Source organism: Scyliorhinus canicula, chromosome 1 (genome assembly GCF_902713615.1).
Source record: "Scyliorhinus canicula chromosome 1, sScyCan1.1, whole genome shotgun sequence".
NCBI lineage: Eukaryota > Metazoa > Chordata > Chondrichthyes > Carcharhiniformes > Scyliorhinidae > Scyliorhinus > Scyliorhinus canicula.
Window position 1 is genome coordinate 206,317,335 of NC_052146.1, and position 24,506 is coordinate 206,341,840.

General features: G+C 45.1%; 1 protein-coding gene across 1 annotated transcript in view; it reads left to right on the plus strand.

The window, feature by feature from the left end:
* Positions 1 to 24,506, plus strand: part of LOC119971201 (1-phosphatidylinositol 4,5-bisphosphate phosphodiesterase beta-4) — a 595,914-nt gene that overhangs the window by 412,237 nt on the left and 159,171 nt on the right. Inside the window, exons 17-24 of the mRNA XM_038806423.1 lie at positions 137 to 216; positions 326 to 410; positions 957 to 1,047; positions 2,486 to 2,581; positions 2,699 to 2,719; positions 5,544 to 5,651; positions 8,594 to 8,640; positions 23,397 to 23,538. Of these exons, the coding sequence (XP_038662351.1) occupies positions 137 to 216; positions 326 to 410; positions 957 to 1,047; positions 2,486 to 2,581; positions 2,699 to 2,719; positions 5,544 to 5,651; positions 8,594 to 8,640; positions 23,397 to 23,538 (670 nt within the window). The remainder of the gene's footprint in view (positions 1 to 136; positions 217 to 325; positions 411 to 956; positions 1,048 to 2,485; positions 2,582 to 2,698; positions 2,720 to 5,543; positions 5,652 to 8,593; positions 8,641 to 23,396; positions 23,539 to 24,506) is intronic.

Genomic DNA, 24,506 nt, shown 5'->3' on the forward strand with positions numbered 1-24,506 from the left:
TAAGCACAGTTGAATCTATTTATTCCTCTTTGTACTCAAAGAAAACCTCGAAGCTTTAGTCGTTGTAGGTTTTGAGAAGTCAGTGATTATATCAGCCTTATTTAAAATGCTCTTGATGCTGCCAATTTCTTGACAGGATGTAGTTCAAGCTATCAGAGAAACAGCGTTTGTGACATCTGATTATCCTGTTATCCTTTCATTTGAAAATCACTGCAGGTAAGGTCTTAAATAAAGTTCAATGAATAGTTTTCTGCAATTATGTTAAATGCTGCAAAGTTCTATGGACTAGGAGATACCATTATGCCAAATTATTCTTGTTTTACAGTAAACCCCAGCAGTACAAGATGGCCAAATACAGTGAAGAAATATTTGGTGAACTTTTACTGAAGCAGCCCCTGGAGCACCATGTAGTATGATTGCTATTTTTATGTACATATATATTTTTTAAAGCAATTCAAATTGAAACCTATTACAAAGTATTGAAGTGGACGTACACAGGCCTATTCAGCATTGTGTCCTGGCCCAGCGGGTAATGCTCTCGCCTCTGATTCAGGGGATTCTGGCTCCAAGTCCCACTCCAGGACTTGAGCACGAAAATCAAGACTGACACTCTGATGCTGCATTGAGGGAGTGCTGCAGTGTCAGAGGTGCTATCGTTCAGAAGAGAAGTAAAACAGAGGCCCTGTGCACATTCCAGGATTTTGAATATCAGCGAGGGAGTCTCTTCCCCAGTATCCTGGCAAATACTTGGCCCTCAATCAACGTCACAAAATAAACATTGATTATTATTACATTGCTGTTTTTAGGAGGTTGCTGCCCACAAATTGGCTGCTACATTTCCTACAATACGCCAATGACTGGACTTCAAAAGTACTTCATTGGCTGTAAGGTGCTTTGTGATACCCTGTGGCTATGAAAGGCACTGTATAATTGCAAGTCCTTTTATTACTTTACAGCTGGAAGCTAGCCGACCTCTGCCATCCCCGAATGACCTAAAAAGGAAAATACTCATCAAAAATAAACGGTTAAAACCTGAAGTAGAGTCAAGTAAGTTTGGAAATCTGTGAGATCGGAAAATGGTGATTGAGTAAGAATAGTGTAGAATAAATGTTTGTTTTGAGAAGGTTTCAGTTCTCTGAAACAGAATAACTTCCAATTTGCGGGAGAAAACGGAATAACGATGAACAAATCTGAAGTGTTGAATCTCTTTCAATTAATTAGTATCAAATGGAGCTGCCACCATCAGAACTTGCTAACCTGCAGAATTTGTGTAGTTTTGTTAAAGATGCTGAGAAACTGCACAACTATCATGGGTTCCTGTATGAGTATCAACATGTCTGGAAGGAACATCAAGAATGGAATTCATGCTAAAACCATATTTTTAAAAAAAATACAATTTCAATTTTAAAAATGACATCAAACTTTTAACCCACAACAACCATGTCATTAAAATTATTGATTGGAGGACTTTCACCCCAAGATTGTTGAGAATTGTTTTTTGTTAAGTATTTCAGCCTCTAATTGTTGTGCTCCAGATACCACTAAAATAAATAATGTCTTTCGTGTTGCAAGGGTTTGTTTGGTTTCACTAAGAGGTCTGGAGGATTGTGTGGCTGATCATTAAGTATTTATTAACAACTCATAAGTGTGTGTATATATATATGGTACAGCCCTGACTCCATGCTGGCTTCTGCTACACTACTAACTGTGGGCGGTACGGGTTCGGCAGTCCCACATTAACCCCTGCTGTGCCAAACACCCACATACTACATTTGATACTTCTTTTAAATGTCAGCCAGTTTGACAAGATCATTAACTTGTATTCTCGATGTTTCTCTTTGTGGAGAGGGTGCTGGTGGACTATCAGCCTACAGGCATAATAGATCTGTTGTTGCAGCATCTTGCCTCACTGCATTTGGGCAGTAATGCAATCTGGGAACTGATTATCTGCAGAATGGGAAAGGGCAAAGTTATAGGCGTCTCACACACACATACAAACGGGTAAATGTATCTTGCAGTGCAACATTTAAACTGCCTGGAAGGTCAAACTCTAAAATTGTGAACTGATTTAACATTTATTTGGCATTTTAATGATACACCATCTTAAAAATGCTTTTTTCTATCTTTATATCTGATTTATTTCTCTTTGCTTTTAATCTGCTCCACTTTAATCGGCTGATGTAGCTGAAACACATACAAAGGCTGGGGAGACGTTTTAACAGGTTTTGAAGAGTCGACCAGCCAATCCCTTTATAGATAGAAAAGCCCAAACAGCAGTACACATGACCTTAATAAACCTTAAAAACAAAGCAAGTTCATTGAAAGATGCTGCAAAGTGAAACCCACACCAGGATATTCATCACGGCCGCCAATGTTAGTACGACAGTGAAGGAGGCCACTGGAATGTGAACTTCAAAAAAGGTTCAGTGAGGGATGAACCCTATTAGTTAGCCATTAATGCCTTTTAAATTAATCTTGATTTCAGAACAACTTGAAACGTTTAGAAGGCTGATGGAAGGTGGGGAAACATCCAGCCCAGCTAGTATGTTAGAAGATGAAAATGAAGAAGAAATAGAAAATGGTAACTGCGTTTCAGAAAGTTGGCATTGATTACTTCTTAAACAAATTAATTATTATTATTGTCCATGAGAACAGTTGGCTTGAATGGTTGTAATTTTTTCTTGTCCTATATTTCTAGCTGACCTATCTCCGAATTCCGGTAAGAAAAGTAGCTGCGGGTAAATAATTGGGCCTGGTAAAAAAAAACTTTTATTCCTAGCTTCTAATAGTGTTGAAAGTACCTTAACAATCTTTTGGAAAGTGGCGCATTATGAAGTACTTAACCTTCTCGGGTTTAGCAAGTCTGAAATCCAAGCAACTTGTTTTAGTTACTGCGGAGAAAGCACGTTACCAATCTTTGCCGAGAGAACAAAATCTTCACAGAAGCATGTCGCACATAATCAAGAAATGTTCAGAACTTAAATTTAATGTTCAGAACTTAACTAAAACTGGACCTCATTTCGATATCAATTTGACATCTTAGCATGGGTTTAATTGTTTTTGAACCCCACTGACCTGCTTTCTCCCCAAACACTGACCTAGTCTAATTGATTAATCTAACTGCACCATTTTACTCTTGTATGAGTTCCCGCACTTGTGGTGGATCTGAATGATGATTGTGGCTGACTTTACTACATGCAGGCACCCAAAACTCTAATATGTATGTGAGGAGCTAAAATTATTCAATTGTTCTGAAATCACCTTATTTAAAGATGTTGGTGGGTCAAAACTACAGCATGTGCGCAAAACGTGACCAATATCATTGAACCCACAAGTCAAATTTGGAAACTTAACTATTTGTATTTTTTCTTCAGCTGCAAATTCAATAAAAAGCTCTATTTTCATAATGTCGTTATCACTGCGATTAATGAAAGTTTCGAAAAAAGTGAATCACCACCAACACCTTTAAAAACTCAAGTACCTTTCAATGATACTGCACTAAATAAACCACAGTGTGGTAGCCTTGAACTACTGTACCTGTACGGTTGCTGATGGGTTTAGTCCTCTGCATATTAGAGGGTGCTGGAATAAGGAATGATCACGCACTCAACATTTAACGCAAACGCATTATTTTCAAAAAATTCTGTTATCCAAGTTTTTGAGCAGATCAATAAAAATTGCATGCTTGTTCAAACCGCTGTATTTTACTGAACTTATTGCCTGTGCTAGTGTAATGATTTTTGAAGGAGTAGCCGCAATTAATCTTTTTTCCTGAGGGCTTTTAAGTCACAAAACATGCTATTCGGTAACTATTTTATAGCACACCCTCAAATCAACTATCTATTGTTCTAAATCTATATTGACAAATAAAGAATGTGCTGAAGAAAGCATCTCAATATCCTTTACTGCCTCAACAACCTCAAAGTTGAGCAAATTGTTCAGCATCAAGACTAGTCTCTCAACAGTGAGCTGCAGTCTGTCTGATTTTGCGGACACCATTGTTATGCTGCCATCCATTACTTCACATCATTCATTCCAATGGAAAGGCTGATCAAGTTTATCAATATTTTTTAAAAAATTAGATGTGGCACTGTCGGTGAAGGATTAATTATCCCGTGCAATACGGCCCTTTGACAACTTTTGTAACTATGCAGAAAGGAACAGAAGCAAAAGATTTAAGCAAACAGGGAGGGCCAGCTAATTTAGATGAAAGCAAAATACTGCGGATGGTGGAATCTGAAACAAAAACAGAAAATGCTGGAAAAACTGAGCAATCTGGCAGCAACTGTGGTGAGAGAAAATAGAGTTCATGTTTCGAGTCCGTATGACTGAGCTCGAAAGGTTAATTCTATTTTCTCTCCACAGATGCTGCCAGTTCTAACTAACTGTTGTTAGTGCTGCTTTGAGGGTTAGAGCTGCTGCTACTTGCGAGTAATCCTTATGTCTTGCTTATATGTGCTTTTTTTTGGAATAAAGTAGTTCCCTCCAGGTCTACTGCCAGCTCTCTCAAGTTATTGAATGTGTCAAAATGCTGTGTTAGTTGCCTCCCTTTTAGAATTGACTAGGCACTGCTCACTAAAATCGTGCTGGCAGTTCCCATTCTGCCAAGAAACAGTCCCTTTTTGATCTGAAGGTTGGCTTTTCGATCTATAATTCTATCCAAATTTGGTGCATCTGGAAAAAAAGTTTCATGTTCTGAGGGTAAATTAGCTCCCATGCACGCATTAAACTATCATCATTACCAGCTTGTTGAATCGCCAGAATTTGGTTTGGTCCCATCAGCAAAGTTCCATTCTCTGAATTCTATACTTCATAGACAGGTGTTTCTGGAGCTTGGTTACTCGTGGAAGATTCTGAAGAGAAAGGGAGTTTTCTCTTATTTATGGAAAACTGAGCAAAATATAGTCCCTCGTCTCTTCATTCCAATTAGCACCTTTGCACCATTCTAGATTTTACCAATGATAATTCCCCTGTCAACAGGTTTGAAGGTAGGATCGTGTCAACTGCAGTCCCTGGCCCCATGCCCAACCTGTCTCCAATATTGTTCGGGGGGGGGGGGGGGTTTATGGAGGCTTTGGGCAGCCTGCCGGCCCTTGGCCTTTTGGCCACGTGCCTCATTTTGCTCCCGCCGTTATTTTACCCACATCGGGAGAGGCGAAGATCAGTTAATCCAGGTGAACTGGCATGGGTTGGGGGGGGGGGGGGGGGGGGGGGGGGGGGGGTGGCACGGGAAACCCCACCATTCAAAAATCCTCACACAAGATTAAGGCCTTTGGTCGATAACTAGGTGACAAGAAGCAGGCATAGTGGTCAGCAGTCGTTTGAAGTGCTAAAGTCAAGGCCACTTTTCAAAAAAACAGTGGGGACAGATGAATCATGTGTATCCAACAAGCATATTGTAATTTGCCATGTGGTGTACAATCCTTGGGGGTTTTTTTGGATGTGGTGTGTTATTATTTAAAAATACTTTCAACTTTACTGGTCTTACAGTAGCATCATACTTGGTTTGATATGAGCAATGATGGTGTTTGTTCCATGTGTAGTTGACCTAAATGAGGAGGCTCATCCTGAGCTGAAATTCAATAGTGAACTTTCTGCAGATGACATTAGTCAAGAGAAAGAGGTGCTTATCAATAGCGTGAAAAAGGTTGGTGTCTTATTTCTAACAGCAAAAGTGTAATATTGTCTACTTTGCCATGCATTCTAATATTTTACCGCTATTAAACATGCAGGTTTAATTTGCTCCAGCAAAAATTATGTTTGCAAAAAAAAAGAAGTCATCTTATAATCTGAATGCAGTTGTTAACTCTCCTAACAATTACAATGACAAGGTAATGTTATGCAGACTGTTGCAAGAGAAAATTAGTTCTTTGCTATTCTGATATTTAAGTGAGCATGTCGGATTTCAATGCTGCATCTGTCAGTCATTTTGGACACTTATTCTGAAAATGAATACTTTATTTCAGTTCCAGTCTGGTGATGTTTAACATCATTGCACAACAGTGTTAGGTTAATTTGGTGGAAAGCAATACCTGAAACAGATTAACTGGTTGTTTATTTAATTGCTCTTTGCAAGAGCTTGCTGTGGGCAGATGGCTTCCGCACTTCACAGAGTTGTTACGGGGCAGAAGGAGGCCATTTGGCCCATTGTGTCTGCACTGGGTTCCTACAACACAAGTGGTTGCACTTCAAAAATGTACTTTTGGCCGGAAAGTACTCTGAAGTCATGAAGGACATTATATAAATGCCAATCTTTTATTCTTGGAATCCATAACCTCTGACAGTAAGTGGCTTCTAGTGGCCTTCAGAGGTAAATCCAACACAATCTAGGTGCAAGACTAGGATGGAAGGATTTTTGGAGTTCTTCTAAAATTGGTCACCAATCACTTTTGAATATCTCTTCAGTTCCAAACTCTTTCATCCATATCAGCTGATATCTAACGGCTGAGGAGTCGGCAAGAGAGACACATTATCTTTTTTTGGGAAAGGCCTGCTGAGAAATGGGGCAATTAGGCAATTAATAGGCCATCTCAGTGGGCCTTCGATGGGATCAGCTGTCAGGGAGTGGGAAGTTCCACCTGATGTGGGCTGCTGGCCAGTCAGAGGCTGGTGGAAGCTGAACTCTTGCTCAGCAGTGCCACCAAAGAGGCAGTGTCAGCTGTGGGAAATGCACCCTCCAGAGGCATAGGATTGCAAAACGACCCAGGACAGAGATAACTGATGGTTGTTGGGGGGGGGGAAGCTATGTCAGCAGTGGGAACAGCTGGAAGATTCAGCCCCATAATGCAGCATGTTTAATTTGATCAAGATTTAAATTTTGGACATGCAGCCAGTGTTATTGATGAACTTCACTCTCAATGTAAATGATAGTTCTAATTAAAATTGTAATCTATTTATAGACGGGAGCTTCCCTAGCTTGAAGGATTTGGAGGAGAAATTTGAACTGCTAACATGGAATGAGTTTAGATATCTGCGGGTATGGGATTTTCTGAGAAGGCAGGTTCCAACCTTTCCGATCCTGCCACCACGGGGGATACAGGACAGAGTGATTTCCAGAACATGGGGTGAGAGGGGGGGGGGGGAGGTATCAGATATCTACAAAGAACTTATAGAGTCGGAGGAAACCCAGATAGAGGAACTAAAGGGCAAGTGAGAATAGGAGCTTGGGGGAGCCACAGAGGCGGGTCTGATGGCGGATGCCTTAAGCAGGGTTGTGCGCCGGCCCTAGGGTTGCTGGCGCCCCGGGCAAGCTGAACTTCGGCGCCCTTCGGGGGGGGGGGGGGGGGGTCGGGTCGGGTCGGTCGGGGGGGTCGGGTCGGAGGGGGGGGTCGGAGGGGGGGGGGCGGGGGTGGCGGAGTGACCTGGTACATGATCGGGACTCACCGATCGGCGGGCCGGTCTCTCTGTCGGCAGGCCTCCTTTCTTCCACTGGCGAGCCTGGATCCATCCGCCATGTTTGTGCGGGGCGGCCTGGGGGAGGGCGGCCACCGCGCATACGCTGGTTGGCACCGGCCCAACTGCGCATGCGCGGGACCCGAGTCTTTTACGCGGCGCCGGGTCTCTGACGCTGGTCACGCACTCCTTGATGGCGCCCCCTAGCACATGGCACCCCGGGCGACTGCCCGAGTTGCCGGTACCTTGAGCCGGCCCTGGCAGGGTTAACACATCCTCATCATGTGCCAAGCTAAGCCTGATAGAATTTAAGGTAGTCCACCGGTACACATGGACAGTCGGCCAGATGAGCAAGTTCTCTGGGGTAGCGGATATGTTGCGAGGTGCGCGGGAAGTCCAGTAAACCATGTCCACGTGTTTTGGACATGCCCGAAGCTTAGAGGGTTTTGGCAGGGTTTTGCTGAGGCTATGTCCGCGATACTTAAAACACGGGTGGTGCCGAGTCCAGAGGTGGCGATCTTTGGAGTGTCGGAAGAGCCGGGAGTCCAGGGGGCGAGAGAGGCTGACGTTTTGGCCTTTGCCTCCCTGGTAGCCCGGAGACGGATACTGTTAACGTGGAGGGACTCGAAGCCCCCGAAATTAGAGACCTGGGTTAGTAACATGGCTGGTTTCTCAGTCGCAAGAAAATAAAGTTCGCCCTAAGAGGGTCAACGCGAGGATTCGTCCAGACGTGGCAGCCATTCGTCGACTTTCTCGGAGAAAATTAAAATGTCAGCAAGGCCGAAATCAAGAGGGGGGGGGGGGGTTAGCTATTGGTTCATAGATTGGGGATTTGCAGAACATGATAGGGGTGGAAATGTTTGATATATACCATGTTTATGTTGCGGTTGCCATTATTACTATTGTAAAAACTACAAATACCCTAATACAAATGTTTTTCAGCAAAATAATTAAAATTGGTATTGGAACAAGGACTGTTGAACTTTCTTCCTCTGAGTAATGCTTTCTTTATCTGAGATTTTTACTTCCAATCTGTATAACATACAAACTGCTCACCATTACAATTTCTCTGCACAAACCTGCAGAGCTGCAAGCAAGAGTTTGATAATGAATGAAACATACTGCAAATCTATTTTGAATGCTTGTGTAGTCATTGGTAGGGGGATTAAATGACAAAACTATCACTGTTTCTTTCCTGTAGTAATCGAAGATACTGAACAGGAAAATAAACAAAAAGGTGAGCTCTCCGTATTTGCTGGTAATAGAACAGTTAGCAGTTTCCTCAAAAAGACACGCTCTCTGTAAAAATTTAGTTTTACTGTACGTTGGAAGTCGACATATTGCTGGTTAATCGTTTATAACTCTTTCTATTCTGTCTTATTTGTCCTCACCCACAGACGTTTGGCATGGCCAACATAGCTTCTGCTTCCCTCCAGAAATTCAGTATGTTGTGGATGGTATGATCTATTTGCATTATATCCGCTTAGCTTGATTACCAAGAAGTTTAATCGGTCAATATGGGTTTGCCTTTGCAAACTGGCAACCAGCTTTGTTGAATTTTTGGTTGTTGGAGCCTGAAGAATGTTCTGGCTATTTGCAGATGCAGATAGAAGGATTTTAAAAATAAAGTTTAGAGTACCCAACTAGTTTTTTTCCAATCAAGGGGCAATTTAGCATGTTCAATCCACCTACTTTGCACATCTTTGGGTTGTGGAGGCGAAACCCACGCAAACACAGGGAGAATGTGAAAACTCCATACGGACAGTGACCCAGAGCCGGGATCCGAACCTGGGACCCCATCGGCGCCATGAGACTGCAGTGCTAACCACTGTGCCACCATGCTGCCCGTAGATCGAAGGAGTTTAAAATTAATATATTGAAAGTTATTTTCAAAAGATGCACCCTCACTTCAAATGATCATTCTTTAGTATATTGAGGATATTTTGTGGTGCGTATATGCATTTTTTATTCATTCGTGGGATATGGTCATCGCTGGCTAGGCCAGCATTTATTGCCCATTCCTAATTGCCCTTGAGAATGTGGTGATGAGCTGCCTTCTTGAAGCGCTGCAGTCCATGTGGTGTAGGCACACCAAGCGTGCTGTTAAGGAGGAAGTTCAAGGATTTTGACCTAGGATGGTGATTGGCTTGGTGGTGAACATCCAAGTGATATTTTCATGTGTGTTCTGCCCTTGTCCTTCTAGTGGGTAGTGGTCATGGGTTTGGAAGGTGCTGTCACAAGAGCCTTGAGTTCCTGCAGTGCATCTTGTGGATAGCACCAACTGCTACCACTCTGCGTTGGTGGTGAAATGTGTGAATGTTTATTGTCATGTGAGAGTACCTTTAAGAAATAGGTGTTTATTATTGCAGTAATGTCAGAGAGTGGGTGGAGCTGGGCTGTCTGTCAGCTTTTTTACTTTTATTTTAGGCTGTTTGCTGCAGGGTGTGTTTTAGTTTCATTTTCAGAGCTGGATAGCTACAGTCACAGCCAAAAGGTGTATTAGAATCTCTCTGTAATCTAAAGACTGTAAATCGATCCTGGTGTTTTAAAACTAATAACAGTAGTGACTTTAACCTTATGTGCTTCTGGTAAAAGGTGTTTTAAGTCTTATGGATGTTAAAAGGAAAGCTTAAAGGATTACTTAGTGTTGTATTCTTTGGGGGTTGTATTTGAATTAATGGTTGCTAAGATATTCACTATGTTTTAAAAAGGTTAACTTGAGTTCATAGAATAAACATTGTTTTGTTTAAAAAATACTTTTCCATTTCTACTGTACCACACCTGTAGAATGCTCCCCACACCACAATCTATTAAAAGTTGTGGGTCAGGTGAACTCCATGATACACTTTGGGGTTCTCTAAACCCTGGCCCATAACATTATGGATGGGTTGCTTTGTCCTGAATGTTATCAAGCTTCTTGAGTGTTGTTGGAGCTGCACTCATCCAGGCAAGTGGAGAGTATTCCATTACACTCATAACTTGTGCATTGTAGATGGTGGACAGGCTTTGGGGAGCGGTCAGGAGGTGATCTACCCACCACGGGATTCCTAGTCTCTGACCTACTCTTCATGGTGTTTATATCGCTGGTCCAGTTCAGTTACCTGTGAATGGTGACTCCCAGGATTTTGATAGTGAGGGATTTAGCGATGATTTTACCATTGAATGTCAAGGCTCAATGGTTAGATTCTGTCTTGTTGGAGATTTCATTGCTTGGCACTTGTATGGCACAAATGTTACTTGCCATATTTTAGCCCAAGCCTGGATATTATCCAGGTCTTGGATATGGAGTGCTTCAGTACCTGAAGAATTGTGAATGGTGCTGAACATTCTGCCACCATCAGCGAACATCCCCACTTCTGACCCTGATGATGGAAGGCAGGTCATTGATGAAGCATCTGAAAATGGCTGAGCCAAGGACACTACCCTGAGGAACTCCTGCAGTGATATCTTGGAAGTGAGATGATTGACTTCAAACAACTACAACCATCTTGCTTTGTGCCAGGTATCACTCCAGCCCGCCGAGACTTTTCCTTATGATTGCCAGTTTTGCCTGGGCTCCTAATGCCACACATGGGAAAGGAAATCTCCTGGCGATTATTTATAGATGTGTAATAATATGTCTGTATGCTAGCACCTGGATTGTTTTGTGTACTACCTCAGCTATTACAAATTCTTGTTACACCAGATTTGTTATAATTTCAATAAGCCAAAACCGAGCTCCTTAAAACATACCATGAATCATGACATCTGAGGCACACATGGTTCTCTTTTCATCTAACCCACATGCCATGTGCTACATCTTTGAACTGACCACTTAAGTCTGCCATTTGATGCATGCATGCATCTAGCTAATCCTTCTTTCTGTTATGTATTTTTGTTATTTGAGTGACAGCCCATGCGCATGCCAAGAAGGTAACGGCTCTAGCATTGCACCAATGTAATTAAATCACAAACCCTTGGGTGAAAGACATGAGGACCTTGGCTGATTATTCTAACTTTCTATCTTTGCATCCCCACCCCCCATGGAGATGTGATTATTGTTGTACTCACTGCCTCTTTGTCATAATAAAGCTAAGATTAGTAACCTGCTAACCCGTTATGTGGGAGGGTTTCCTCTGTCCCATATTTGTAGGGAAACAGTGAGCACATTCTTTAAAGAGGCATGCCAACAGGTTTGACTGTAAATAAATATACTCCTTTGTACAGGGCAGTGTATAAGAGGATTAAATGAACCCAGTCCTGCAGTGACCATTTGCAAGTGTTTCTTCGCACCCATCCCTGCCCCTTTCACAGGAAGGGCAGAACTAGAACACTCAGGAGCTGAGGGTTTGTCGAACTAAGATGGCCACAAAAGAAAAGAAAGACATTGAACCTACAAATTAGGAGCAGGAAGAGGCAACTTGGCCCCTCGAGCCTGCTCCACCTTACAGTAAGATCATGCCTGATCTAATTGCAACCTCAGTCCCACATTCCTGCCTAACCCCCAATAACCTTTCACCCCCTTGTTAATCAAGAATCTATCGAGGTCAGTCTTAAAAAATATGCAACGACTCTGCTTCCGTTGCCTTTTGCGGAAGGGATTTCCAAAGGCTCAACACCCCCTTAAGGGAAAAAAATTCTCCTCGCCTCTGTCTTAAATGAGCAACCCATTATTTTAACAGTGACCCCTAGTTCTGGATTCTCCCATAAGAGGGAACATCCTCTCCACATCCACCCTGTCAGTGCCTTCAGGATCTTAAAAGATTTTGATCAAACCTCCTTACTCTTCCAAACTCTAGTGGACACAAATCTAATTCTCCAACCTTTCATCAAGAGACAGCCGCCAATTTCTGTAATTAGCCTAAAGCAACTCAAGCTACAATGGTGACGTGTGGTCTCGAAAAGTAGTGAATGCTGTCATGAATCTGCCTAGCAACAGTGGTAAAAGAATTTAACAAAACATAAACAGGGCAGCACGGTGGCACAGTGGTTAGCACTGCTGCATCACAGCTTCAGGGTCCGGGGTTCAATTCCGACCTCGAGGGACTGTCTGGGTAGAGTCTGCACTCCTCTCTGCATGGGTTTACTCCATGTGCTCCGGTTTCCTCCTGCAGTCCAAAGACGTGCAGGTTAAGTGGATTGGTCATGCTAAATTGCCCTTGGGTGTCCAAAAGGTTAGGTTGGGTTACAGGGATAGGGTGGAGGCATGGGCTCAAGCAGGGTGCTCTTTCCAAAGGCTGGTGCAGACTCGATGGGCTGAATGGCCTCCTTCTGCACCATAAATTCTATGATTCTATAATGTATTGCAAGATGCCCTGCAACAGGTAGAAATCTGCCTCGAGACAGTAGTAGACCGTAATCAAAAGGCCCCAATAATATGTCTTTCCCAATAACGAGATTAGAAGGCCGTGTAGATAATAAGCAGGTGTGAATAGCTTATGAGGAGAAACAGTTTATAGATGATTGTGACGGTCACTGAGATATACAAATGTTACTGTATAGTCAAGGAAGATGAAAATGGAAGACAGCCGAATACACAAAGTATAATCAAAGAGCAGCAAAGGTATAATTGGCGCAATGATCAGAAGCTAGGGAGGCAGTTAACACCTAGCAATCTCAGAAAGCAGACAAGTCAATTTCCAGTCACCAAGCCTGAAGGCCAAAGTTTTTCAGCTTGCAGCCTAGAGGTCACGGATGCTGAATTTGATTTTCTCCATTTGGAGAAATTCCGATAGGTCGGGCAGCCAGTCTGCAGCTTTAAGTGGTGCTGTTGATCGCCAACCGAGCAGGATTCTACGGCGGGCGGTCAGGGAGGCAAAGGCAAGGGCGTCCGCCCTCCTCCCCAGGAAGAGATCTGGCTGGTCTGATACCCTGAAGACCGCCATGTTCGGGCATAGCTCCACCCTCATCCCCACCACTTTGGACATTGTTTCGAAGAAAGCTGTCCAGTTCCCAGCAAGTCTGGGGCAAGACCAGAACATGTGGGTGCAGTTGGCCAGGCATCCTTGGCACCATTCGTATCTATCCTCCAGCTCCAGGAAGAATCTGCTCATTTGGGTTCTGGTCAAGTGGGCTCTATGTACCACTTTTAGCTACGTTAGGTTGAGCCTCGCGCACATGGAGGTAGAGTTGACCCTGTGCAGTGCTTTGCTCCAGAATCTCCACCCTATTTTGAACCCCAGGTTTTCCTCCCATTTCCTCCTTGTCTTGCCGAGTTTGGTGTCGGCCCTCTCTAGCAGTCGTTCGTACATGTCACTACAGTTCCCTCTGCCTAGGATATCTGCGTCCAGTAGCTCTTCTAATAGTGTCTATCGTGGTGGTCGCGGGTATGTCCTTGTTTCATTCTGTAGGAAGTTTAAAGCTGCAGGTATCTGCGTTTGTTGCATTTAGCTAGTTGGAATCTCTGCGTCAGTTCTTCCAGTGTTGTGACCCTACCATCAGTACATAGGTCTCTGTCCCTGTCAATGTCTCCCCGTCCTGTCACCACCTTTTGAAGGTGGCATCAGTGAGTGCTGGTGTGAACCTGTGGTTATTGCAGATGGGGGTTTTGTCGGACATTTCGGTCAGTCCGAATTGCTGTCGTAGTTGGTTGCCTGGAGGGTGGCTACCACCACTGTGCTGCTGGAGTGTTTATTGGGCGAGGAAGGGAGTGCCACTGTGGAGTGGAGAGAGGCCCTGTTGCAGGTGTCCTTCTCCACGCGCATCCACTCGGCTTCTGGCTCCTTTGTCCATCCCATCAATCTTTCTGCTGTTGCCGCCCAGTGGTAGAATTGTAGGTTTGGGAGGGCTAGCCCTCCCATTGGATTTTGTTTTCTGTAGGATCTTATTTGTGATCCTAAAGGCATTGAGGATATAGATCGGGATCGATCTTAGTAGGAAGAGATACCTGTGCAGTATGTTCATTTTGATCATCTGGACTCTCCCAGTGAGGAAGAGTGGGAGTGTGTTCCATCTCTGCAGGTCCTTTTTGACTTCCTCTGTCAGACTGGTCAAGTTCTATTTGTGGATCCCCGTCCAGTCATGAGCGATTTGGATCACCAGGTAGCGGAATTTGTGTTGGGCTTGTTTAAATGGCAGTCCCACCAGTGCTGCCCCTCCTCCTTGCGGATTCACCAGGAAAATCTCACTTTTGCTCATGTTGAGTTTGTGGCCCGAGAAGGCACCAAATTCTCTCTCTTTTTTTTGTAAAATATTTTTATTCTCCATTTTCACATTTTCTCCAGAATTTACACCCCACCCACAAGCAGTAAATGATAACAAATACAAAGTCAACTTCCTTATCAACAACAACGATCCCATCCTCCCACCGCTCCAAGCAACAACCCACCTGACCATATAAGCATCAAATAAAACAACCCCTCCCACAGTGGGACAAACAAAGAAGAAATACAAGAGAAAGGAATTAGGAATCGCCTATGGGCACCATTAACCTATAGAGTCCCTCCCAGCCCCACTCCTCGTAACATTCAATGCCATCCGATCCCCAAAAGAGTACCGTAGATGACAACCATGCATTGCAAGCGCCCCCTCCCCGGCTCATCCCCTCCACTTCCTCTGACAAAAATCCTCCCCCCCCCCCCAACCTCTGTTCCTTCCCCCCATCTTTCCACCCCGGCTGGACTCATCAGGACCTATTCTGCCAGGCTCGGATGGCCGCAACCCCTCCCCCCACCTCACTCCCGTTCACGGGCCAGCTTAAACTGGCCAGCGTGGAGGCCCCCGCCCGGGTCTCTGTCCCCCTTGCCCGGTCCCAGGAAAACCAATAAATCCCCTTTAGCACACAAACCCCGCATACACACCCAAGCTCCAAAGAACCATCGTTACAAGTGAAAGTCCCCTCTCTTCCCTTATCCAAGTATATATAACGTTGGCTCATTTAGCACATACACCCGCCGCAGTGAAAAAATACAGCTACATGAGGCTACATCAGTACTTGACCACTGTCCAATTCAGCCACAGTCTTTCTGCCATCGCAAACTCCTCCGCTGCTTCCACCGTCCCGAAATAAAAGTCCTTGGATTTGTAGGTCACCCTCAGCTCAGCTGGGTATACTATGCTCCATCGCACCTTACTGATGTACAACGCTTTCTTCACCCGGCTGAAGGCAGCCCGCCAGCTCCACCGTAAAGTCCTGATATGCGTATACCAGCTCCAGCCCACTGCACCACCTGCTTCTGCTTTGCCCAGCACAAGACCTTCTTCACACTGTACCTACGAAAACACAGAGTCACTACTCTTGGCAGCTCACTCTTCTTTGGTACAAGCCTCCACGACCGATGAGCCCGATCCGGTTCATATCGGGAGAGATCATCACCCTCCCCCAATAGCTTCGCCAACATCGTTGCAAAACACTCAGTCAGCCTCGGGCCTTCCACTCCTTCGGGAAGACCAGCAATCCTCAGATTCTGTCGCCTGGATCTGTTTTCCAAGTCGTCCATTTTGGTTTGCAGCCCCCCGTTGATCTCTATCACCTTCCGCATCTCCTTCCCTTTCGAGGTAAGTTGATCGCTGTGCTGCTGCAACAATGTCTCTTCCACTTCCTTCAGCGCCTCGCCTTGCTCCCGCACCTCCTCCACTGCGCTCAATACCGTCGCCCTCACCGGGGCAATCGCCTCTGTTAGGCTAAATCTCAGTTCAATGAGTGAGTCGACACAGTAAGGCTTCAATTAAATAGTTTTTTACTTAGGATTGTAACACGTACAGCCATCTGAGTTATGGCTGGAGAAGGCGCATTCTGCCGAGCCTCAAGTTACACACACTGATAAAGGTTGTTCCGCGCGCAATAGCCTTGGGCGGGTTACATAGCTGCCCACTCACAGTACTGTTGCTAACATAAATGTTATCTAAACCGCCACCCCCATCGCCCTCCTTAGTCAGAGCTAGAAGCAGCTGCAGAAATATACCTTACACCTTCTCCACCAGCACTTTCAATACCGCCCCCATCTCCTTCCTCAAAGCCTCCATGTGTTTTGTGAACTGCCTTTCAAGTTCCGCGGCCATCACCTTAGTCATTTCTTCAGCCGCGGGCAATGAGGCCTCCCCTGGTGCCCTAGCCTCCATTTTTCTTACCGTCCCCGCGGTGACCTTTCCACTCCCCGACGGACTTTCAGCTGCATTTTTCACGGCCGTTTTTTAAATTGTTCTCGACGTCTTGCTTCACTGTGCCTTCTCCTTGCTTTTGCCGCCCCTGTTACCCCGGGGACCGGGCGTTAGACCCTGAAAATGCCATTCCCGAGCGGGAGCCCTCCAATGTGTGGCTGCCTCCCGCCTGTCGTCACTGGAAGTCCTGACGCACCAAAAACTTTTTTTTAAGGAGCGTGATGATTCCGTCCATGCTGCTGTGTGGGTCCGTGGTGTAGAGGAGCAGGTCATCTGTGCAGAGTAAGACACTATGCTCTCTGCCTCCTCTTTGGATCACCCTCCAATTCTTTGCTGGTCTGAGCGCGATCGCTAATGGTTCGATCGCTAGGGCGAACAGCAGCGGCGACAGCGGGCATCCTGCCTGGTGCAGCTGGAAGTACTGGGAGCTGATGTTATTTGTCTGTACACTTGCCATGAGAACATTGCACAGGAGTTTCACCCATGAGGTGAATCCTTTTCCGATCCCGAACCGCTCCAGTACCTCTATAAGGTACGTCCACTTGACTCTGTCGAAGGTCTTTTCTGCATCCAGAGAGATGATCACCTCAGGCGCTCTGTCCCCGGATGGGGGTCATGATCACGTTCATCAGGCGCCTGATGTTCGATGTTAGCTGTCTACCTTTGACAAAGCCAGTTTGATCCTCTTCGACCACCTTTGGAATGCCGTCTTCTAGCCTTTTGGCTAGGATCTTGGCCAATATTTTGGCATCTACGTTTGGTATCTTTCTTAGGTATTCGCGAGATTGAGGCTTGTGCTAGCGTAGGTGGCAGTGTGCCCCTTGCCAGTGGGTTTGTGAACATCCCCGCAGGTGCGGGGCCAGTGCTGTCGCAAATGTTTTGTCTGAACCCGTCTGGTCCCGGAGCCTTCCCTGCCTGCCTGGAGCTTATACACTCCGTGACCTCTCCCAGTTCTAGCGGTGCTCCCAGGCCCCGTTTTCTGTCCTCCCCCATGACTGGCATGTCCAGGCCATCGGGGAACTGTTTCATTGCCGAGTCCCCTGTTGGGGGCTCCGAGGTGTACAGTCCGAGGTAAAAGTCCTCGAAAGTCTTGTTAACCTTGAATGAGTCCATATCTAGAATGCCTTTGTTGTCCCTAATTTGCGCGATCTCTCTGGGGGGCTGCCTGCTTTCTCAGCTGGTTTGCCAACAGGCGACTGGCTTTGTCCCTGTGTTCGGCCAAGTTGGTGCACTTCTTTCCTCGTGGAAAGCAGGTCAAAGTTCATTTGTAGATTTTTCGTCTCCGCCAAGAGCTCTACGGTCGGGGCCTCTGAGTATTTACGGTCTACTTGCAGTATGGAGTCGACCAGATGCTGCCTAGCCGCTCTCTCCTCTCTATTCCTTCGCGCTTTAAAGGCGATAATTTCCCCTCTAATCACGGCCGTTGGCGCCTCCCAGAACTTGAAGGGTGGGACCTCCCCGTTTTACTTGTTTTTTAATAATTGTAACACGACAACTGGGATATTTATTCTCACTGGGGGTTTACTTGTCTCCTCACAGCAAAATAAAACAAAACTATACACCCCCCATGAACTGGTGTTCCAAATTTGAATTCCCTCGCAGATAACATCAGGGTGCTTAGCAACACTACTCATTCTCTCAAAATGCCACGGTGCAGCATGCTAGTATTACAGAATCAACTGGGTACAGGGTAGCATGGTGGTTAGCATAAATGCTTCACAGCTCCAGGGTCCCAGGTTCGATTCCCGGCTGGGTCACTGTCTGTGTGGAGTCTGCACGTCCTCCCCCTGTGTGCGTGGGTTTCCTCCGGGTGCTCCGGTTTCCTCCCACAGTCCAAAGATGTGTGGGTTAGGTGGATTGGCCATGCTAAATTGCCCGTAGTGTCCTAAAAAAAGTAAGGTTAATGGGGGGGGTTGTTGGGTTACGGGTATAGGGTGGATACGTGGGTTTGAGTGGGGTGATCATGGCTCGGCACAACACTGAGGGCCGAAGGGCCTGCTCTGTGCTGTACTGTTCTATGTTCTATATCAAAGCTTAAAACATGGGCAACCTGTTGGAGACACCATGCCTTGGAAAAACCATGTAACCTTTACTTAATGTTAATTTTAAATGTGAATTACTCTACCTTTTATTTTATTTTATTTTTTATTTAGTTTTTTGGTATGTTTGTGTGTGCCCTTCTCCACATATATCTTATTCTGTGTACATAACGGTAAATATACTTTGTTCAAAAACCCAATAAAAAAACATTTATATAAAAAAATTTAAATGTGAATTACATAGTGACACATATTGGAGCATTAAATGTGAAACCTGTCCACACGTCAAGTCCATTAGAAAAAGTGGCGATCGTTTTCGAAAATAATCAATGTAATGCTGCTTTAAACATGCCTAGTGAATGCCTGGGGCATATTAAAAGCATATTTGAACTGCAGAACATGAGAACCATGGGGCCTCGCCCTCCAAAACCTGCAATATTATCACTGGGCAGCAACCACGGAGAGAGTAAAAGGGTGGATAAAGAGCTAGAAGCCAAGTGGATGCTTATGGAGGAGAGTTCCTGCAGACGGACCTCCTTCCAGGCCCGAGCAATGGTAGCACTCCCATCCCTATCTAATACTGGGAGGCATGGTAGCACAGTGGTCAGCACGGTTGCTTCACAGCACCAGGGTCCCAGGTTCGATTCCAGCTTGGGTCACTGTCTTTGAGGAATCTCCACATTCTCCCCATGTCTGCGTGGGTTTCCTCCGGGTGCTCCTGTTTCCTCCCACAAGTCCCGAAAGATGTGCTGTTAGGTGAATTGGACATTCTGAATTCTCCCTCCGTGTACCCGAACAGGAGCCGGAATGTGGCGACTAAGGGCTATTCATGGTAACTTCATTGCAGTGTTAATGTAAGCCTACTTGTGAAAATAAAGATAATTTTTTAAAAAATCAATTATATATTTAATGGTGGTAGCAGCACTCCAGTCGTGGAACCAACTGCGACAGCGTTTTCGACTAACCAAAATGTCCAACAAGGCCCACATCTACAACAACCACAGATTCACACCAGTGACCAAGGACGCCTCTTTTAAAAGGTGGAGACAGGATGGGGGAACGCTGACAGTACGGACTTTTACACTAACATCAGGCTAACAACGCTCGAGGAACTGACAGAAAGGTTCCAGCTGACGGGAGGGGGGGGGGGGTTTTACCCACGAACATAGGTACCTGCGGGGTTACCCACGAACATAGGTACCTGCAGATCAAAAACTTCCAACGAAGGGAAGGGAAGCATGGATGTATCCAGGGCCACCATGACAACCACTGCTAGAGGACCTGTTGGATACGGACATCCTAGGGTAAGGGAACTGTGGTGACATGCATGGGTGACTGCTAAGGGGGGCCTATACCCAACTGGATGAGATGAGGGAGGAGGATCTGGGGTTTGAAATAGGGTGGGGACTATTTCACCGAAGCACTGCACATGGTCAACTCCACCCCCACATGTGCAAGGCTAAGCCTAATGCAGCTATAAGTGGTACATAGAGCCTGTTTAACCAGAACCAAAATGAGCAGGTTCTTCCCGGAGGTGGAGGACAAATGCAAACGGTGCCAAAGAGGCCCAGCCAACCACACCCGCATGTTCTGGTCTTCACCCAGGCTTGTTGGGTGTCCAAGATGGTGAGGATGAGGGGTGGAGCCATGCCCAAGAGTGGCAGTCTTCGGGGTCTCAGAATAGCCAGATCTGTTCATGGGGAGCAGGGCGAACACCCTTGCCTTTACCTCCCTAATCGCCTGCCGGAGAATTCCGCTCGGCTGGCGCTCAGCAGCACCACCCAAAGGTGCAAACGGGCTGGCCGACCTATTGGTATTTCTCCAAATGGTGAAAATTCAATTCCCCATCGGAGGAGGAGGGCTTCCACAAAACATGGGAGCCATTCATTCGGTTGTTCCAAGACCTGTTCGTAGCGAACAACTAAGAAGCCAAAGAACAGGAGGGGGTAGCCACGACACAGCGAGGAGGGGGGTGGGGGCAGGGGGTCAGCCAGAAACAAAAAACCGACGGGGAAAGAAAAACAGGAAATCGGAACCACCATTGTAAATAATGCAAAAGAAAGAACGACGGTGTCGAGATGTAAATAATTGAAACCGACCAACGTGTAAATATTTATCATTATCCTCTCTCTCCCACTGTTTGTCCACACTTTTATCCTTATTTTATTTATCACAACAAACTCAATAAAAACATTTAAAAAAAGTATGTTATATAATTTGACAGAAGTTATTTTAATCAGATGAAGCTCCCTGGTATGGTTTTGTTTAAAATGGTGCACGTCATTTTGACCTCCATAGTTTCAGAGGGACGTATAGCACACAGTAGAAAGGATGCTCCCAAAATCCAGGCACCTAAATTATAATTTTTTTCTTTTTTCCAATTAAGTGGCAAATTAGTGTGCCCAATCTAACTGTCCTGCACATCTTTGGGTTGTGGGGGCGAAACCCACGCAGACAAGGGGGGGGGAGAATGTGCAAACTCCACACAGACAGTGACCCAGAGCAGGGATCGACCCCAGGTCCTTGGCGGCGCGAGGCAGCAGTGCTAACCACTGCGCCGCTGTGCCATCCCTAAATTATGAAGAGAGAACCACAGAGCTAAATTTACATTCATTGGAGAAAGAAATATTGAGTGGGGACCTGAGGCAAGTCTTCAAAATAAGAAAGAGGCAGAAAGTAGATATAGCAGTGTATTTAACTTGGGCTTTTTTGAAATGGTTATTCATGGAGGATGTGGGCATCGCTGGCACGAACGTATTTATTGCCTAATTTACCCTTGAGTTCTGATTGCTGATCTGCTGGGCATATATACAAGTGAACAGTCCTCAAGTGAAACAGAATGGAACAGATTCCCACTAAATGTCATAGCAAATAATATAATATTTTTAACAATTTATAAAATAATGAGGAGCATAGATAAGGTAGATGGTCAACATCTTTTCCCAAAGGTAGAGGAGTCTAGAACTAGGTTTAAGGTGAGAGGAGAGAGATACAAAAGAGACCAGAGGGGAAATTCCTTCACACAGGGTGGTGAGCATCTGGAATGGGCTGCCAGAGATTGTGGTAGAGGCCGGTACAATTTTGTCTTCTAAAAAGCAGTTGGACAGTTACATGGGCAGGGTGGGTACAAAGGGATATGGGCCAAATGCGAGCAAGTGGGACTAGCTTAGTGATAGAAACTGGGCGGCATGGACAAGCTGGGCAGTGGGCCTTTTCCCTGCTGTAAACATCTGTGACTTATGACAGAATTTTATTGTTGGAGATTTTAGTTGTAGTTAATCACTTCCCTTGAAGTTTGAATAGGTTGGGTAACATTAATGCTGGATAAAAGAACACTCATTGTTCCAGTCAAGATATAAAATGTCACATATTCCTGCTGACCGTCAACAGCTTGTTTTTATCTAACCCCTTTAATGTGATAAAGCAGGCCAGATAGCTTCACCGGAGCATTGTGTAACAAAACATGCCACATAAAACAGATATGAGGCAGGTGACCAAATTCCTGTTCAAAGAGGGTATGTTGTAAGGATTGGCTTAAAGGAAAAGATATTGAGAAGTGGAGGGGGTTCCGCAGAAAATTCACAATCTAAGGCCTGGGAAGGGTGGCATGGTGGCGCAGTGGTTAACACTGCTGCCTCGCAGTGCTGAGGTCCCAGGCCCTGGGTCACTGTCCATGTGGAGTTTGCACATTCTCCCCGTGTCTGCGTGGGTCTCACCCCCACAACCCAAAGATGAGCAGGTTAAGTGGACTGGCCAAGCTAAATTGCCCCTTAATTGGAAAAAAAATAATTGGATACTCTAAATTTAAGGCCTGGGCAGCCATCAGCACAGCTGCCAACGTTGGAGCACAAGAGACGAGGGTTGGAGAAACAAAGAGATCTCTGAAGGCTGTGTGACTGGAGGAGGTCACAGAGATAAGGAGGAGAGAGATCATGAAGGGGTTTGAAAACAAGGGTGTGAATTCCAAAATTAATTAAAACTTCAAGTGTGTTAATGCATGTTCAATACCTCTGTGTAAAAATTAGCAACAGGTAATAAGCTTGCTGGGGCAAGAGTTGGGCACAATGGGTGATCCAGCTGTAAATTGCAACTCTGTTTGCATTAACTTTGTGTATTTTTCCCTCATTTATACACATTTATATCTCCATATGTAAAATCTCACGAATCTCTGTCGTCTGGCATTGGTTTGCAATTTTAAAAAAATATTTTGCTTTAAAAAAAATTCCTTTCATATTTAAGAGCGCTAACTTGTAGTTGGATTAATGCAGTTGAAAATGAGTTTGGCACAACCAAAGGCTTTTTAAAATCAGAGCAACAAACTGAAAATAAGCTAAGAAAAATACTCAACTGGACTATTTGCTAGTTATATTGACGTAGAGTCAGCTTCGAAGTAAATTGAACAAAAATATACCCAAAATTTTTATAGATGTGCCTAATCAGTGTCCTTGCATCCCGACAGAACAGATTAATTTTAACAGCCTCCTTGAAGTCCTGTAGCAGGCATATTTAGTGGAAACTTCCAGTGGTGATTATTTCATCCTGGAGCCTAGCCAGGTTGTGGACTGTGACTTGGTAACACAATGTTTTCTAGACTATGCAAAATGTCACATAACTACAGTTTGCGCTGGATATCGGTAGCGCTTGCTATTCCACAACCCTATGCTCTGGTGTGGCCAATTGCATGCAAGTTGCATTCTCATGCATAGCATCACCCAAGTGAGTTTTAAAAAATAGTTTTGTACTTGTGCAATATGTATATACGGAAATGTTAGTCGTCAGTAAATATTGTGATCATTTGCTCATTGAAGGGAAGTATAAATTTCTTTGATCACTAATGCATAATACAGTTTTAACTCAATCAATACTCAAAATCTTCTCTTTTTACAGGGGACAATAACTATAGAAGATGAGCAGGCTTGGGTATCATCCTATACGTATGTTGGCGCTACCACCAATATACACCCGTACCTATCTGCCATGGTTAATTATGCCCAACCTGTGAAATTTCAAGGCTTTAAGGTAGCAGAAGGTATACAACCTTTGTTAAAGTTCTCATTTGTGTTTTGCCTGCAGAATTCACAGAGCTATCAGAATAGTACACTTTAGTTCTGAAGGTTGGTGTGATTTCACACCTGTACTAAGAATGTCATATAGAACGTTCAGTCTCAACATTCAATCATGAGTCGTTGTGTTCCCGTTCTCCCCCCCCCCAAGAGCCGGTCCAAACAGGTAAAGGCTGCCCTCTTCAAGGAGGGAGTGAAGTTTGGAGTTTTGTACCCAGCCCGCTTGTGAGTGACACATCAGCAGCAAGAGTCTTATTTTGACTCGCTGGAGGAGGCGATGGACTTTATAACAATAATAACATTTATTATTGTCACAAGTAGACTCACACTAACACTGCAATGAAGTTACTGTGAAAATCCCTTAGTTGCCACATTCCGGCGCCTGTTCGGGTACACTGAGGGAGAATTCAGAATGTTCAATTCACCTAACAAGCAAGTCTTTCAGGACTTGTGGGAGGAAACCGGAGCACCGGGAAGAAACCCTCGCAGAACACGGGGACCCGTGGAGATTTGGGAGGCCAAGGTCGAAGGAATTTTCATACTTCTCCCCTGTGCACCGGGTGTATTTTTTGTAATGGACAAGGCGCTGCTGGCGGGGTGGTGGACTCGGTGTATTACCGATCGTGGTCTCTGATCACGCACCGCATTGAGTGGATTTGCGCGTGGTTCAGGGGGAGGCCCAACAGCCACAGTGGCGGTTAGATGTGGGGCTGTTGGCGGATGAGGGGATGTGCGAGCAGATGAGGGACTTGTTTATGGGGGGAAAATTGTGGGGCTGGAGGAGTTAGAACAATTGTTTGAGTTCCCTAAGGGGAATGGGTTTAGATTTTGTGGGGAGAGGGGTTCCGTCTTTCCCGGAGTTGCTGCCTCCGGTGCTGCAGTATAATCTCCTGTCAGAGGACGAAATAGTGGAAGGAAAGGTTTCTGATAGCAA